Source organism: Falco peregrinus, chromosome Z (assembly GCF_023634155.1).
Source record: "Falco peregrinus isolate bFalPer1 chromosome Z, bFalPer1.pri, whole genome shotgun sequence".
NCBI classification, from domain to species: domain Eukaryota; kingdom Metazoa; phylum Chordata; class Aves; order Falconiformes; family Falconidae; genus Falco; species Falco peregrinus.
The window spans coordinates 75,935,367-75,953,926 of NC_073739.1; the positions used below are offsets into that span (position 1 = coordinate 75,935,367).

Sequence of the window (18,560 nt, forward strand, 5' to 3'; positions counted from 1 at the left end):
TGTTTGCTGACCTAGCTGAGGAATGTTGTCTCCTCAAATGTCATCCTTAAGCTGAACACATTCCAAGAAAGCAAGCACCAAAAGCTTCACCATGGTAAGGGAGAGCAGAAATAAGAGAACTATCATTGTGATAAGATTCATGTAAATCTTTAGTTGTATATAACTACATACTCAAAAGTGCCTGTGCTATATAAGTAATTAATGCCCAAAGTAATTTCCTAACTATGAGCTGAGGCTTGTCACCTAGTCAGTTTCTTTACTGGCAGTGTCTTGTAATGAGAATGAAATTCAGCTGGTGTTTCAAAAAAAAAAATAATGGAGAGGCTAGCCTTGAATGCCTCTAGTATTTAGTGATCCTTCGGTTTTTTGGCAGAAAGCAAGCCATCTGGCCAACTGTTCAAGACATCACACTGCAGGACAAGAGACATACTGGAAGTCAAACAGAAGGCAGGATTATGCACAAAGTTACTCCTGCTGAGCCTGAACACTCAAAAATGTTGTCTTCTATGAGTGGCATCTTGGAGGAGTTTGAAAAACCTAAGCATAGGATAACATGGAAATGCTAGAACATTTGAGAAAGCAGAGCCTTCTGTCCTGTTCACGGGTTTTATGCTGTTAATGCAAACTGTTTGCCCAGTATCAGGACACAGCACTCCGGTACCTTCAGACAGTTTGATAAGCCTGGTTCCCACTTTCTTCAAGCCCCCAAACTCCCAAGGTCTTAAATTCCCTTCGAAGCCTCTCCCAACACAGGCCTTTGCCTTGGAGAGAGATGACAGGCCTTTGAGGTCACTGTTGTACATCACATTCAGTTACCTGACATTTTGGGTGGGGTTCCACCTCTCGGATGGCAGTTCTCCACTTTGTGGGTCATCTACGGGTGGATGAAGAATTGAAATACATACATCTCCATTCTGCAAGACAGAAACAGAAGTTGAGAATAGCCTGACTTGAGGCAGAGGTCTGATGCCTCAGCTGCACCACTCTGGCCATGTTCCGAGCGGTTTAACCTTGTTGAGATGAACACCTTAAGTGTCAGTAAAAATATGCAAGACCTGGAAATGGTTCTCAATTCTGCTGGGGTCTACTGTATACACTCAAAAGTTTCCCTTGCTAAACAGTGTTAATCTGCAAGTTGGTATAAAGCAATCTCAAGTCAAGAGGTTTAAAGAATGTAGCAAAGCAAGCAAAAACAGTAATAAAGTCACATAAAACCAAATTGGTCTCCAGATAGCAAGCACTGTCACAGTGACAGAAATGAGCTTTAGTTACAGGAATCCCAAAGTAGAGTTAAAAATTTTCTCTGTTCCCAGTGGTGGCTGAGTTAGCTACAGGATTTTTTGAATTGAAGGGTTTAGCACTTTCTGCTAGCCTAGGTATCAAAACAACGCTTCTCCCAGGACACAAGGGGGTTGAGCAGATGGCACAGGGCAGGCTTAACACTGCTCCCCCACGACACAGCTGTCTGAAATATCAGGTGAAAAATCAGGAGATGCTCTCTGAGAGTTTCACTGAAAACCCCTTCCAGCATGCAAGAGGAAGAATATTCTCACAGCATATGGAAGCCATACAGCCACGTAATCCTCAATCTGTGTTTTACTCACCAGTGTTATAGCCTGAATATAGATGTAAAGCTCCATAATACCTACCATTTATAAATACTTCAAAAAGCCTGTAAAACCAATTCTCCACCAGCAACAGCACTCTGACACCACCACGTTGCAGGAGTGCTGTAGCAGTATTCAGCACAGCTGATACTCTCCACTGAAGCTGACTCCAGGGACTCGTGGGGTCCCAACGCCTTACTGCAGGATGGGGTAAAGGTGCAGATGGGACCCCAAATCCAGCAGCAGACATTGGCCTCTGCTGGCCCTGCTGGCTTGCAGCCTCTTGCAACCAGCTGCTGGGGTGACTTACAAGTTCCTAGAAGCAGCCCCACACCTTCAGGTGGCACAGACTCAGCTGATAGGCAGCACTCATGCTGTCCCTTGTCACCGTGACCCAAGACACAGACTGAGGACAGGAACAGCAGAGAACCTGCATATCAGTTCTGTTTGAAATTGCAGGCTGGCAGCTGCCCACGCAGCTGGTCTCAGCTACATCCTGAGGACCCTCCAGCACTACTAGATGCACAGAAACCAGAGCACAAAGACATGCTGCTCACAGCGACAGCATCCATGTCTTTGAGCCCGAGCCAGTGATCACAGCTACAGATAGCAGCAGCTCACCTGAAGGGGCCTCCCAAACCTTGATTAACAATGACATTTGTTTCATAGCCAAATCAGACCCTACTTCGACACTGGAGGCTTGTGATCAGTATCCAGATTGCAGCAGCTCACTAACCTAACCAGGTATGCTAATCTTGCAAACCCTTGTCATTTCAAAGCAGGTTTTTGTCAAAAATGCAACTATGCACGGCAACATAGCACTGGGAGCTGCTGAATACCCAAGCATACACTTACATTGCTGGAACAGTTTGCCATTAACAAGGCAGTTTCCTTTTTAGGATTCCAAGAATCTTGTGCTATCTAGAAATATTTTTTAAATATCATTTTAAGGTGAAGTTAACCTTACTAATGTTAGATTATGTTCACAGCCTATTCTGGTTTTATTAATACTTTCTATGAGTTCACCCAGTTTTTCTTTTAACCGCCTCCTGGGAGAATGCAGTGCTGGTGGCCAGCAGAAAGCATCGCAGCACTTGGAAGTTCCTTGAGTGATTAGGTCAGCAGCATGTGGATAAGCAGATATTCGGCAGTACAAAAACAGAGGGAAGCAAGGATGTGAGAAGTTTCCCTCTTGCCACTATCAATGTGAAACGTTTGGGAACTGAAGCAGGGCAGCACTGCATTACGGCGTCTGGAAGGGTAAAGGTGTCATGGAGCCTGATGAGATCTGCATAGTTTTAGGTATCAACATAGTCAAGGCGAGAGCCTTCCCATACCTACATTTTTGAAAGATATAAACAATGGGAAGATGGGATATTCATCTGCCAGTGGGAAACAGTCTGTACTTCTATTAGGACTGAGAACTGTTACATCAAAAAAAAAGAAGTGAATGCAATTTTACCAAAATTCAACTAGATGACCCAAGTGAACTGGAGATGGGGAACACACACAAGTTACTCAATTCTCATTGCTCAGAACTGGAACTGCTAGCCCCAACCTCTCCATCTGGTCTCACCAGCAGATTTTGTAAACCTGGCACTTTCTTTCATCTTCCTTGCACTAATAGATTTTTATTTTTTTTAATCTTCCTCCTGACAAACCCTCAAACCTCAAGCCCTTTGCTGATTTATTCTCAGTTTCATTTGGAGTTATCCCCGTGCCTCATCTTCATTGCTTAAATGTTTTTTCCAAAACAGCCTGCAAGCTGCTTCAGACTCCCTCAGCTCCAAGAAATACTGCTATGAACACAAAGTACAAAGCTGAGAGCTGCAGTATTTGAAGAGTAACCCTAAAATACACCCACCAAGTTTTGGGTTAGTTTCTCCTCCTGTCTTCAGTTGTTTCTAGAGCAAATTTTTCATTTTTCCAACCAGGACCGGGAGAGGTCCTTTCCAAGACTCATTTTGTACATACCATTTTGGTAACCATTCCCCACTCACCTCCTGCATGAGAATTTCTGGTTCCAGAATCAACGTCCACAATACGGATCTGCAGTAATCTGCAGGTCTCGAAGTTGTCTTTTTTTTATAGATCAAACTCACATGTAACTGAAATAGAACCTTAAAGAGAAACACCACCCTTGGCTACATGCAAGATTCTGTGCCAAGTCCGAAACTCAAGTATGTGACTGTCTGTGACTCAAGTCAAGACTGTCAGATGACAGACTTCAGGATGTCCTTCGGCTTAGGGCAATCCTCCTGAGCATCCAGTAATTAAAGTTGATTACTATTCTCTCCTGCAGTGAAGTTTGGAAAGGCTTTTGGCCATTACTAAGCCATCAAGGCTGTTTTCACCATGACATTTGAAGCATGCTTATTCCAGGCTGGACATTCAGCAACAGCTTGTTAGAAAAGGGCCTTTCAAGCCCAAGGCATCAACTGAAGCCATCATTTTGTCACAGCAAGGAAGAGAAGTGACATTCCTGTTTTGAAGTGTGTCCAAAAGAAGCCTGCAGAACCTCTCACAGAAAGACCTTGGATAAGGTGACAAAGCTGCACCACAAGAAACAGTTTGAAAGACCTCTAAGCTCCTCAAACTATTCAACCAGTGCTCCTGGCAGGCTGATGCTTGTCTAGGATATCTAGAAGTTTAGCAAGAGTTTGACTGACCTCCACTAAAAAGTCAAGTTTTCAGCCAAAACAGGCCTTCAGCTTTCAAATACAGCTCTATGAAATTTTGTAAATTTAAACCAATTGCTCCTATATAAAATCATTCCCCTCCTGGACCTGAAACATAATTGTACCAGGATCCAGTTAAGGACTTGACAGCCCACAGCATTACCCTCTGAACATGACCCGTACATGCACTGAACCAAGAGCCACTTCAAATTCACTAGCAGACATTAAGTGCAGAGGTATCTGTTCGCTCTGGTCCCGGGGTGACCAGGCTGTACAGCCCAGCTCTGGTTCTTTCTGCAACTGGAGCACCCCAAGTCCAAACCCCTTAATTTGTAGGCTGACTGCTGCAGAAGACTCATTTGCATTATTTCTTGTCTCAGCACACCATTTTTTAAGGACATGCTCAAATCAAAGTGTACTTGAACTGTGTACAATGACTAATTGCCTTGAACTCTTTGCTGGGTAACCAGCTGGCTGGGTCAGCCCAGAGAGTGGTGGGGAATGGAGCTACATCCAGCTGGTGGCCGGTCACAGGTGGTGTTCCCCAGGGCTCGGTGCTGGGGCCAGTCCTGTTCCGTATCTTTATCAGTGATCTGGACGAGGGGATCTAGCACACCCTCACCAAGTTCACAGGTGACCCCCAGCTGGGGGGAGCGTTGATCTGCGGGAGGGCAGGAGGCTCTGCAGGGGGTCTGGGCAGGCTGGAGCGATGGGCCCAGGCCAGCTGTGTGAGGGTCAACCAGGCTCAGTGCCGGGTCCTGCCCGTGGGTCACACCAGCCCCCGCAGCGCTGCGGGCTGGGGGCAGGGGGCTGGGAACTGCCTGGGGGGAAAGGGCCTGGGGGGGCTGGTCGGCAGCCGGCTGGGCATGAGCCCCCCGTGTGCCCAGGTGGCCAAGGAGGCCAGCAGCATCCTGGCTGGTGCCGGGAACAGCGTGGCCAGCAGGGCCAGGGCAGTGCTGTCCCCCTGCACTGGGCACTGGCGAGGCTGCCCCTCGACTCCTGTGTTCAGGTTGGGCCCCTCACTGCCAGGGGGACGCAGAGGGGCTGCAGCGTGTCCAGAGACGGGCAGGGGGCTGGTGCCGGGGCTGGGGCACAAGGCTGGTGGGGAGCGGCTGGGGGAACTGGGGGGGGTCAGCCTGGAGAGGAGGAGGCTCCGGGGCACCTTGTGGCTCCCTGCAGCTGCCTGACAGGAGGGTGTGGGCAGGGGGGTCGGTCTCTTCTCCCAGGTGACAGGGGGATAGAACAAGAGGAGATGGCCTCAAGTTGCTCGAGGGGAGGTTTGGATTGGATATTAGGAAAAATTTTGTCACTGAAAGAGCGGTGGAGCATTGGAACAGGCTGCCTGGGGAAGCAGTGGAATCACCATCCCTGGAGGTTCTCAAAGGATGTGTAGATGTGGTGCTTAGGGACATGGTTTAGTGGCGGACTTGGCAGTCCTGGGTTGACAGTTGGACTTGATGATCTCAAAGGTCTTTTCCAACCTTAAATGATTCTAAGTATCACAGTAGGGCAAGGTCATCCCCCAACCCAGCCTTGATGTAAGAGTCCCCTAAAATTGCCAACACTCATGGCACTGTGCTTCAGCTGTGGCTGCCTGCTGCACTCGCAGGTATGAGAATGGCTCCCTCACTGTCCTCAAGAACAGCATTTCCCACAGCATACAGATTTAACTGTTCGACTGTGAAGGTGACATTTTTCACCAACAGCTAACCACTCTACTTATGGCTAGAGACATTCAGTACCTTCAATACTTCCAGAAGTTTAAGGAAGTAGAAAGCCTTCGCACACGCCCAAGAAAAAGTTATTTAAAAACACCTTACCTCATAAATGTTGGGGTGCCACATTTTGGTGAGGAATCTGAAGGTAGGTGGTGAATATGGATAGTCAATAGGAAATTTAATGTGAGCCTGGAAAAGAGCAAAATATTTTAAAAATGAAACAGAACAAGCAACCACTACAGCAGAAAACTGGAAAACCATTTGAATTAAGGCCATGAAATTATTCATTTTATATACTAGTGCCTATGTGGCCCCACAGTATAACTAGACAACTTCTAATCAGCAAAACACTAACTGAACAAGAGAAGCCTAAACACCTGGAGTGACCTGGGCTGGTAACGCTCAGAAAACAAGCCAAAAGGCCTCTACCACATCCTAATTCAAGCAGCAATATTCAACAATTGTTGTTGAACAGGGTGAAATAGATATGAAAAACTGCAACTCAAGATACTACTGCTGTCCTTCTGGGTTCAGAAGCTAAAAATGTTTGCAAAGGTGAATAGACCTTTTTACATTTGCCAGTGCAAGTATTTTAAATTACTCTCTCTGTGCAGGAAAAAAAATAATTTGAGATACTTGCGCTACTGAGATCCAAAGGTTTTTTGCCTTTCTTGCATGGGAGTTAAGCTGGTCCATCTACCTGTATTCCCTAATAGTACATTTCTTGCCACCACAAGCATTTCCCAAGTCTGAATACCATCTGTATCTGTTTAATAGATCAGTGCAACTCGACAAACTAAATACTGATGGGCATGACAGCAAACAGTATCCTCCAGTGGTCAGCAGCCAGCTGTGGGGCAAGACTCTGAGCTGAGTTGTGGGAAGACTGCAGAGATCCAAGCCCTGGATATTAACTTCTTGGTGCTGTCTTGCCATTCACAACAGTCTGAAAAGCTGACCAGTGGGAAAGAGGGCTGCACCTGGACTGATTAAGTGCCAAACCCCCTCCCCTTCGAAAGGGAAGCTCACACACTGCTTACTGCACTACGGAGCACAAACCCTTCCCTTGGCACTGCTCAATATGCTGAGAAAGTCCCACCGCCAGTCTAGCACAGGATCTCCAGAGAAGCATCTCCTGGTTCCTGCACCACAGCTGGACTCATGTGCCACTGAGAAAGCAAGAGCAGAATCCCAGGCCACCCTCTTTCACTTCTATATTTAACCATGCCATGTGGACACGGTGCTGACCTTGTTGAACAGGACAAACTATGGAAAGTTTTATGCCCAGAAACAGAAGCGGGTAATCAAACAAATTGGATTACTGAGCCATTATGTACCTGGCTACAGTTTTACTTACAGATCAGCACAAGCCTTTGCCTTGCAACCCAAATTTTATAGGGCCAGAGTGCCAGACAGCCAAGAAAAGGTGGTTTTCTGTTCACCATTAAGAAATAAATTCAGCAGCTCATGTGGCTTTACGTTCTGTACATGCCTGCTCATGATGCCGACTGTGTGTGGGGATGTTACAGCAGCCGTGAGTCCTCACCCCGCAGTCATTTGCCATGGCATGCTCACAACCAGAAGATTATGGTCTGCTTAAACAATCCTAGCCCAGAGTCTAAGGTCAGTTACACAAATGGCATTGCTCCAAGGAGAGCAAGCAAATGCCTCTTGTTACCACACCACTTCAGAAGAAAGCACTGCTGCAGCAAGGAGATGCCTGGCTCTGCAACATGCCACCCTGCACTGAGAGCACAGCAGAGGTTTACCCGGGGCAGAGCAGATTCACTTCAGCTCAAGTACTTGCATCATGTAGCTGTAGACTCCTCCAGAGCACTGGGGTTTTCCTGCGAAAGCCCATTCATTCCTCTGCTTACATGCAGCTTTGTAATATCTCAGACATAAAACAGCCCAAGGACTGGGATTAAAAATGCAAGAGACAACAAAACTCAGGGTTGAGCTAGCTACAAGATTTCTTGGCAGAACCTCTGTGTCTTCTACACAGGTATAGTTTTTAGGAGACCAAAAAAGGCATACTGCCAGTAGTGTACCAGCATGACTGTGTTTACATCCCACACACAGTCAAGCAGCTGAAGGTGCAGGACTCACTCCTCTTGTTAAAACCTTCTGCTCTCAAGCTGCCTAACCCTGAGGGTTTTGTCTCAAGACAAAAGGTGAGTCTAGAGCACCAGTTATGGTCTCTCTATACATGATGCAGATTCACACGGAAGCTGTAGATCCTGGGAGACTGTTTCAAACTTCTAAGTCCTGTTTTGCATCTAAAACTCTTTAATGGACAAGGGCTATCTGCCTGCAATAACAATCATTACGGAGTTAAATAAAGCTGGTGCTTTGCCACATGAAAGATGCCTTGGGTTCTGGGGCCAGAAAACACAACTGGAGAGAATTAGAGAAACATTTTCTTCTCATGTGGAGGCAGCTGAAACCCAAGCTTGTCTGTAACCCATCATATATTTAGATAAAGTGTCACATTACTTGTTGATAACCCACTTCTAACTAGCTTGGAAGTGTTTAGCACATTGAGATGTTGTACTGGAGCATAACACAAGTGAAGCTTCTCTACAAACCTGATTTCAAAGCCAAAAGCCACCAAACTAGGAAACTCCGTATTACAGGAAGGGATTTTTTTTCCAAACAAAAGAGAAAGCATTACTTTCAGGTCCCTATGTTGAGATCATCCACAGTTTGCAAAGTGAAACCAAATACTTTTCCAGGGCATTACAAACAGGTCCCAGAGAATTACTCCACATATCTTCTATAAGAGAAATCATGGGAAATTATGTAAAACCAATCTGCTCTCAACCGAGTGCTATTTGAGTTTCTGAGTGGGTTAAGCAAGCCAAGAGTTTCCAAGACAGCTGCAAGACTGCTTGCAAAGGATGCAGCAACAGCCACAATTACAGGTCAGGTTTTATCTCTAAAAGCCCAATTCTAAATGTGTTAAGAGATAAGAGTGAATTAGGCAATAAACTTATTTTTTAATTAGAGCTCACAGAGAGGCTTTATCCCTACATTTTTACTGGTGTAAAGCAATCGGCTATCTGAGCTTATTTCTGATGAATTCAGGCAGGCTGCTAGGTAGAGAGTAGCAGAGCCTCAGAGCATCTAAAGTTGTTAGGTCACTTACAGTCAGACAAGCTAATTTAGGAGGACTAAAGATGCAGCTCAGTCCCCCACCTACAAGTACCCAACCGTTACTGCACTCACCACAGGCTTGACTCCTCTACATGAGCTTAAACTGAACAAAAATTTCAAGCTATTTCAAGCTGCCTGCTCCCCGTGGCTCTTTGACACCACTGAACATACTCAATAGCCAGGAAGGTGGAGATGACAGTCATCAACCCGCTCCCCCCTTCCCCAATTTATAACTAGTCATACTTATAGTCCCTAGAAAAAATAATAAACTCCTCTTATGTTAACACTGAACACACCAGCCTGGGAGAAGATTCAGCCCTTTGCAGGCATTTACAGCTATTGTACAATAACTTCAACCTCTAAGTTACACCACAACAGGTATTTTAAGAATATTGCTACCAGCATGGTCACTTTGTTTCCTATTTTACTGCCTTGCTCCCACACATCCTCATTACTGACTGCACTTCAGGTTTGTTATTTTTCTTCTATTTGGATAAGGCAAAGCCACAGCAAAAATCGACGTATGCCAGTTATTTGACTGAAAATACAAACCTGATGTTTCTACCAACCAATGAATTAAGTCCCGATTCAGCTGCTGTGAAAAATTACTAGCGACTTTGTTTCTGGAGATCTTGCCATGCACTTGTCTCGACACATACTAATACCATCTCTCTCTCAATGGAGAACACTATCACAGGCAGGACTCCTTCCTAGCTCCAGCTGTCTAAAAATACAGCATTTACTCCAGCTTAGCTGTATAGGACAGTTCTGTAGTCTGACATAGATGTCTTCTACTCAAGAAGACAAAACCTAGATCCCTGATTTTTAAGCAGCCAGGGTAGGAATGGTGAATCCATCCTACCTACCTACTGCAGAGAAGCAATGGGTGGAGGGGGGAAGAGCACACACATTTCCTGGAAAACCACCAGCATCAGAACTGACCTGATTTGGAGAAATCAGGAGCACCATTGGCTTTCACACTGGCCAACAGAAACTGCAGCTGCTTGGTGTTTCTGGAAGTGCCAGTTAATTTTTATTTTAAAACATCACAAGCTTAATGCGAGCCCTATGAAAACACAGCACCAGTGAAATAGAGTATCCTTGGCAAACTGTATTTAAGATCAGATACAAAGGAAGCATTTGACTTCTAAAATTATTTTGTGCTTTTTTCTAATCATCTGCTACAACCAGCTCACAGACAAGCTCCTACTGACTCCACCTGCAGCGACCACCAAGGTCTCCTACAGATCACCCACCCTGCCCCAGTTAGTTACAGCACTTGCAGACAGCACACGGCCTCCTCATTTTTGTTTGTAACAGGCATAACCAGGCTCCTCGCTGCGCACATCACTTCCCGTAGCTGCACACCTAATGAATAGCTCCTGCCAGCACGCTGCTAACTACACCATGCACTTAACATGCAAGAAAGCCAACAAGCACAGGAACTACAGACCGCTACTGGGTTAAGTGTTAGTATCTAATCCCACAAAATGCCCTTTACTGCTTCTAGTACATCGAGCACTTTATACAATTCATCTAATGGATTCTCCTCTTCCACATTAAGCCTGTATTAGTACATGCAGTATTAAATACTATGTGCCGGAAAACACATTCATTAGAGGTCAGCAGCAAATACTGGCAACCTGTTTCTCACATCAACGAGGTTTAAAGCACCTTTATATCATCCAGCTTCAGAACCTGTAAGGCAACATTAAAGCTAGCCACACTGCATCGTAACTATTTGATATAGTAAAAATGAATGTAGCACCAACATTGCTATTTCAGCTCCAGATATTATGAATTAGGATGTAAGTAATTTCTTGTGGCACAGCTGGGCTCTAACCTGCTATTTTCAGTTCAGTTCTGGCTTCATTTCCCAGAGGCACCACAACAATGTTTACTGGTGTCTGTTCTTACAGAACTAGGACCACATCTCTGATCCAAGTTAGAAGATGACTGACCTGGACAATTAAAGTCTTGTGGGTCCTGAACACTTCCTTGCTACTGCAATGGCTCCTTGAACACTAACAACAGCAAACCTCTTACATTCTGTATTACCTGCACTGTTTCATAAATAATTTAAATCATAAAGACCTGAATGTGAAGAATGAACTAGATCTCACAAGGACATGAAGCTTCTAAACTAGAAAGAAAATAGAGCCACAAGTTAGTAGCACAAAGATGAGTCAAGAAGTGAGATTAGTTTACACAATCAGAGACTGGTTTGCAGGTAGAAGCCCATTCTTGCTTCACATTAAAATTATCATCTTGTATAGACCTCCTAATTTAGTTATCTGGGTATTACTAAAAGCTGTCATTTCCATTGAAAGTCTCCTCTGATATAAGCTACGTTTCCTTTTACCCAAACGTCTTTTAACAGTAAATTGTTATTGCATATTGTCTGTATACGTAGCTACGTTCATAAAGTTGGGACTGTTAAGTCAACCAACCCAGACTGTAGAGGGATTTTTGAAGGACCAAGGACATACATTACCATTGTCCAGGTTGGACAACCCAGGCCTGTTATTTGAAGCTGCAGAGCAACTTTAAATTGTCCTTGGAATAAGCAGGGTGAGACAGAAAACAAGCTACGCACAAAGAAGAAGCCAGGTGCAGAGCAAGTCCTGGGAACCCCGAAACCAACACACTCTGCTCGGCACACTCTGATCAGGCGCCTGCAGCATGCTCACCGATCAGCGACACGGACGCCCGCGTGACCAGAGACTTTTATCCAATCCCCTGGGTGTAGAGCCGTGTGAGCGGTCGGTTTAAGTTATAAATATGATCTGTTTGTTTAATAAAGTGAGCACGGCATGTAGCCATATTGGTGTGAGGAGGACCCTCTTTGCCGGACCAAAGCAGGAGGCCTGCAATATGATGATCAAAGTTACCATTATACCTTTAAAGAAAGGTCTTTCACCCACATATTAGTCCTTTGCTCCATAAGATCTGAAAACAGGCCTAACAAAAGGCACAAAACCACAGCTGAGCCAAATGATACGGGGGGAATTCACTGCAGCCCTATTAAGCTGGTTTACACCCAAGCTTCTGCAATCTCATACATTCACAGCCCTGCTGTCTAGGCCATCTCTCCAGGAACAGAGTAAATAAAACTGCTCTGAACAACAACGCTGGAAAAGCAGTGCCTGGAAACCAAACCATTTTCTTCCACCGTTACTCAAAAGAAACAAAAGGTAATTTTTAAAATACTATCCCCCTCTGATAAGACCGAAGTTCAGTCTGGAGGTTCTAGCCTTCATGACAGTAACTGCTCATGGCAGCTGCTACTCATCCAGAGACTGAGTTAGCCCGCACAAGTCAGCCGTGTTTAGGATCTCAAGCAGTTAAAGATGATATGTCTTTCTTCCAGTGGGCTTTACTGAAGGGACAGTCCATGGTACTGCCCAGCTAATCATGCCATTCAGTCTGAATCACACAACCACCACTTTGGCTAGAACCGCTCATGGTCCACGCTCTTGAGCCAGGGAATGTCCAGCTTCAGACAGGGCAGCTGTCAACACTCCTGAGTTGAGATGCTCTGTGGCTGGGGACAGGCTGGAAGCCAAGTAAGAAGTTCCCTTTGGTCAGGGGCCACCTGCACACTCCTCAAGAAGTTCCTCCTCTCAGTCACACAACCAAGCATGGCCCCACCAGCACGACCCCATGGTGCCCATCTCCAGCTGTGCAGTCCTGCAGTGCTCAGTTGACAGAAAGGTTTTTTTTCCTGCCTCAGCTCTATGTCCCAGGCTGATAAAGGCAAAGCAAGAGTGATTCCAGATAGGGCTAGACTTCCAAATTCCTTAGCATAAACCCTTATGACACAGCCATGGTACTTGTACAATTTTTCCCCAAACCTGCAGGTCAGTGCCCTCAGAGCTCAGGCAAAGGGGCAGATTACAGGAGCACTCACCTACACTAGGCTAACAACTGCCAGGTCCACTTCCATTGCTTTTATCGTCCGTTTGACTTCATATAATACTACAAAAAAACAACATAATTGCAACAGCTGCAGGAGATTTAGGATCCAACAAGAGATACTGCGTTGGAAACAGTGGCATTCTGGGCCATCTAAGTATTTCTTCTATAACCTGTTCATTTCCACTTACGTTTCTGCATTTGTCTGTGTCCTGATTTCAGCTGGGATGAAGACACCTTTCTTCTCAGTAGATAGTACAGAGTGTTTTAGCTGATGTGAGAACACTGACAGCACACTGATGTTTTTAGTTATTGCTGGGTGATGTTTACACTGAGACTTTTCAGTTTCTCAGGCCCTGCCAGCGAGAGGGCTGGAGGGGCACAGGGAACTGGGAGGGGACACAGCCAGGACAGCCGAGCTGAACCAGCCAAAGGGGTGTTCCATACCACGGGGCATCATGCTGGGTATATAAACCTGGGGGGTTGGCTGTGTTATCGATTTGTTAATAAGTTAAGATTGATTGACTTTATTTGATCGATTAATCGATTTTATAAAATTAAAATATAGAAGGATAAGAAATATTTTAAATGAAACTTATAGCTGCACAGTAAAAGCTGTTATGAGATCTTCTGTACATCCTGTACCAAGGCTAGAAGAAGGGGCTAGAACCATTGTTAAAACTTAGGTAATAACTTTAGGGTTGAAAGGTTTCTTTGTATTTGACCAGTCTTCTGTATGCAGAGGTGTATTGAAAATGTCAGAATATGAGATTAATGGAAACCGGGGAGAGTCGACTGGAACAGCTTGTAGTTACCTGCCAAGGAACCGTGAACTTTAGTAAAAGGTAATTCTGGCAGGGGGAGATCGCGACCACCAACTCATACACCACCTACCCAAATCGTACCCCAGACCCATTTCTAGACCTTTCTAAGCTCTACTGCGCAGAATCAGATATAGGAGGAGAATATGTTAATGATTTACGGGAAATATTGTTATGCATCAATACTTAATATGTATGAATAAGTTCTATATATGGTCTCTAATTTTGAGACCTGGCGTGCGTTGATCGTGAGAGGACTCGCTCACACACCCGGCCGTCAATAAAGTGTCTGCTTATCTACATCACATTGGTGTTGATAAGTTCTTCATTCCAAGATTTTGGTAACAGTTTTGGCGACCCAGATGGGACCTCGCTGAAGGAGAGCGGAGGAGTCGAGGACCTGATCGGTTCCAGCCGGCACAGAGGATTTCTCGGGGATACCCATCGATCCCTGATCCGTAAGGCTCTTCGCGACGTTCCCTGGATTTTTGGTAAGACACTTCTTTTAATTGTAGTAAGTGGGTTGGAGTCCCACTAAAGTAAGTAAGTGCACTAGAGGAAGTGGGTAGGAGTCCCACTGAGTAAGTCTGCCTGTCAGACGCGGTGAAAGAGCTGCACAGGGTAGGACTAGGAGTCTGCCCGTACGACATAAGCGAAAGCTATTGCAGGGTTGGACAAAAGTGGAGACAAGAGAAACTATATGCTATAGTGTTCTCTAAGGTAGTGCCTCTAACAAGAAGTTAGAAGAGGTTTTTGGTTTTTTTGTTGTTTTTGTGAGTTTGTGTATTAAGAAGAAAATTAAGAGGTACAATATTGTGTTATATGATTGTTTAAAGTAACTCTGGGAAAGTGTGAGTGTGGCTGTAAGGGTGAGATGTGCAATTGAGAACGGAAGCGAGTGTGGAGTGTGGATCCGTGGATCGGAGTGACAGAGTTGAATAATCGTGTATTGTACTGTGAGTAATTACACCATGGCAACTAAGTTAACTCGGTTGTTTACAAGTAAAAGCATGGGTAATCTTGCTGTAAATGACAAAATCCCGAAAAATTCTTTGTTGGGATGTTTATCGGCACATTGGGGAAATTTACAGGATGATCTGCAAAAGAGCTAGCCGAATGATGAAATACCAGGTGGTATTGACTGAACAAGATGATGTGATTCTAAAGACAACTAACCTGGTAAATCCTGCAGTGTTTAAGTTCCATACAGGAAGACATACAGCTGGGGCCTGGGGATCGTTGCTCGGGCACTGGCCAGGCATGGGTCAGCGGGTGCTGAGCAGCTATACTGTGCATCACTTGTTCTCCTTTCTCCCTTTTCCTCTGGATTTTATCTTTTTCCCACCTTTCCATTATACCTGTTGTTGTTATAATTGTTACTATTATTGTTCTTCCCTTTTTATTCTGTTTCAACTACACTGTTCTTATCTCAACCCTTGAGTTTTATGTTCCTTTATGATTCTCTTCCCCACCCCTCCAGGTGGGGGGAGTGAGCAAGCAGCTGCGTGGTGCTTGGTTGCCAGCCTGAGTTAAGCCACAATAGTCTGCCACCTCATCACAGAAAAGAAACCCACCAGCACCTACATAAGGCCTAACACCAAACAGAACTACTTGGTCCTCTTCCATAGGGCAAGCTGCCAGACCAACAGGTTTACTGAGCTTGGACCACCAGAGCCGAGCAGTAAAGCAATTTCAGATTCCCACACAAGAAGGCTGACATCATACTGAGGTTTCTGTATTTTCCCTTGGAATTCCCATGCTGAAATATTACTAGATTCTGCCCCCAGTTTAATCTTCAATCCAGGATCAGGCCTGATTTTAAGAGGAAAAAAATTAAGACTGAATATATTAGCAATCATGACAGGCCAGATATGAAGAGTCTTCTGCCATCACTAAAGGTCCAGCGCTGAGATTGTGCTCTTGGATCTGACAACTTCTGGTTGCCTGCAGACTGTACACAAATTGTATGGCTTGAAATCAAGCTCACTGGGTGTGTGCTATGCAGAGAGGCTAGTCTGTGTGACTACTTTCTGGGCAGAAGCAGATGACTCAGTTCTTATTTATGTATCTGTACAAACACAACTACTTCCCCATTTGGACAAAACAGGAAGAGTAACTCCAAATGTGTGAAACTTAAGTCGCTTTATATATAAGACACTTTATATAGTGTCTAATACTTGCTGAAGGAGCCAGAGACAGTTGGCGATACTGCACCTGAAGTTTACCCCACATCATACACCTCTTAGGTCCCTGCTTTAGAGAAGAAGCTGGCACTTTAAATAGCCCTACTGCAGACACAGCTGAGGACGCAGGTACCTGAACTCGTAAAGCTCTAAACACAAGTGTAGCTGTTGTAGGAACAAGTTGGTGTCCACTTCAGAAAAAGCAATTTTCCAACTCTATTTGTAAAGATAATAGAGTTTTGCTGGAGCAGTGGCAGTACAATTTGAGGATGCTTGTTCAATGTATCATGCTGCACTACTGGCATCACACGTGGAAGTCCTCCAGTTACATGTGTACAGGGTTGACACGAGGCACCTGCCTCCACTTGACAGGCTTCTGGGTCCAGAATATTGTCTCTTATTAAGAGCTGCATTAGCCTACAGCATCTTCAGCATCCTGTTCAATCTCCTATTTTGATCTTTCACAACCTCTGTAGGTAATTTGCTTTGCTGAAGCAGATTTACACACAGACACGTCTATGGAATGGTTGAGCCTGAGACAGTATGATATACTTCAGACTTATCCTAGTGATTTCTATAGTTTAGTTTGGTCAAAATCAAGTAATCATGACCAAAGCATAACCTGGTTTCACAGCACTTCACATCAGGCTTGACAGAGTTTTAGCAACTCACCTATTTATTCCCCCATTTGCATACTTACCAAAACACAGCAGATTGCTTTATTGTTCAGTGAAGCAAGCCATACCATTTGCATCTGCTGAGTGAAAAAATGTCCAGGCTAGCTCAGTATATGAACACCCTTTCCTTTTGCTTGTTTTAACTATTTTTAGACAATTCTTTAAACAAGCACCATTCATGAGTCAGTGAATGACTAACTGCCTTGATTCTCTTTGTGTGCAAGCTGGGCTGGATGCAAGAGGAAAGCTCTCCTCAAGGGACAGCCAATCACATGTTCTGCTAAAAAGACAGGGCAGGTCTTCATGCAGTCACCTCTTTCATAAGCAGCAAGGGGAAAGGAATATTTATAGCATTGTAAGTGTAAACCATAGCACTGTGCTGCAGTGTTACACAACTTTGCCTTTCTCAGCACAGCAGGCAGCAGTTCTGATGAGACTTCTAAGCTGGCATACCAGCCTTTATTTAAACAAAGGATAAAAGTTGCTAGAAACTGAATGGCAGTACCTAGAAAATACAGACACAATCTTACCTACGCTGGCTGCCACACACAAGCCAGTACGCACTTATGCAGCCCTGCTACTTAGTTTTCAGCTACTACATTACTGATCCTAAAACGTCCTGTTTGGAGCTGCTCACAGGCAGTAAATCTAGGCAGACACAGGTAATGCTTACTCAGCGGCAGTAAGCAACTCAGCCGGGCTGTACCACTTGCAACCAAAGAGCTAAGTACAGCAGCACCATCTCCTAGTGTGGAGACACGATCACTATTGTATTAGTCTAGATTTAAAATCATATATGGATACAACTGTATTATGCATAGCCCAAGTGTATAACATCTGCAAAGCATTTATAATCCTGTATGAGCCAGTGAAGTCTGACACGCCTCTGCAAGCTGCCTCCCTACACAGCACCCCCCAGTCCACGGCAGGAATCAGCACTATGTCAGAAGGTATTTGCTTGTGAAAAGCCTGCATTTGAGACACAAACATATTATCACATTATTGCATAATAATGCACCTCAGCTCCATTATCACTGGCTCCTTCAAACAGATCAAGTTTAAAGTTTAAGCTAAAACAAGTGCATTAGCTGATACATACCCATCCTTGCTCCTAAGGCTATTGTTTCTACAGTAACAAGTTTTGGGTATTTTTTGCTAGTGAGAAACCAAATTCAAGAAGCATTCAGCATTCTGTTGTTCTCTACCTCTTTTCACTCCGGCCATCACATCATCACGATCTGTGTAGCTTTACTCGCAAGCAGCAATAACTTGGTTGCCAGTAAAGCACACTGCAAGGGATGAGAATTAAAGATGAACCCTAGCTCAGATCTCAGATTTACTTTTACAAAACAAGACAAGCCCTTGCAAATTCTACAATATTACTGATGTGCTAAAGTCTCAGTTTGAGCTTTGGCCTGCTATGGAAAGGAAGCCCAGTTCAAATGATATGTTTAATTAATGCAATTACTTCACAACATAGACACCTACCTTAAGTAAAAAAATCAAAACAGAGGCAGATCACTGAGGCTTGCAGAGCATTAAGCTGCTGCTTCTCACACTACAAAGCACTCTTGCCTGGGCTGGGGGTAAAAGCAGCAGCCACCAGCCTGAATATGTCACAGTACCAGCTCCTACAAGTGTTTAACAGCTACATTACACCAGGCAGAAGACCAGCTCTTATGCTAAACATTTAAAAAAAGCAGACCAGACAGCACTGCTGCCAGACAAGATACTCAACTGCTTTGGCCTTCCATGGCTCCAGAGTACCACCCTTTGAACCACAACTTGAGCTGCCTTGCATATAG

The 18,560-nt window shown here is 44.7% G+C and overlaps 1 protein-coding gene across 1 annotated transcript in view; it reads right to left on the bottom strand.

The window, feature by feature from the left end:
- UBE2R2 (ubiquitin conjugating enzyme E2 R2) overlaps window positions 1-18,560 on the bottom strand; it is a 57,873-nt gene that overhangs the window by 8,151 nt on the left and 31,162 nt on the right. The window contains exons 2-3 of the mRNA XM_055791011.1: window positions 6,106-6,192; window positions 817-914 (exon numbers count right to left, since the gene is read on the bottom strand). Of these exons, the coding sequence (XP_055646986.1) occupies window positions 817-914; window positions 6,106-6,192 (185 nt within the window). The remainder of the gene's footprint in view (window positions 1-816; window positions 915-6,105; window positions 6,193-18,560) is intronic.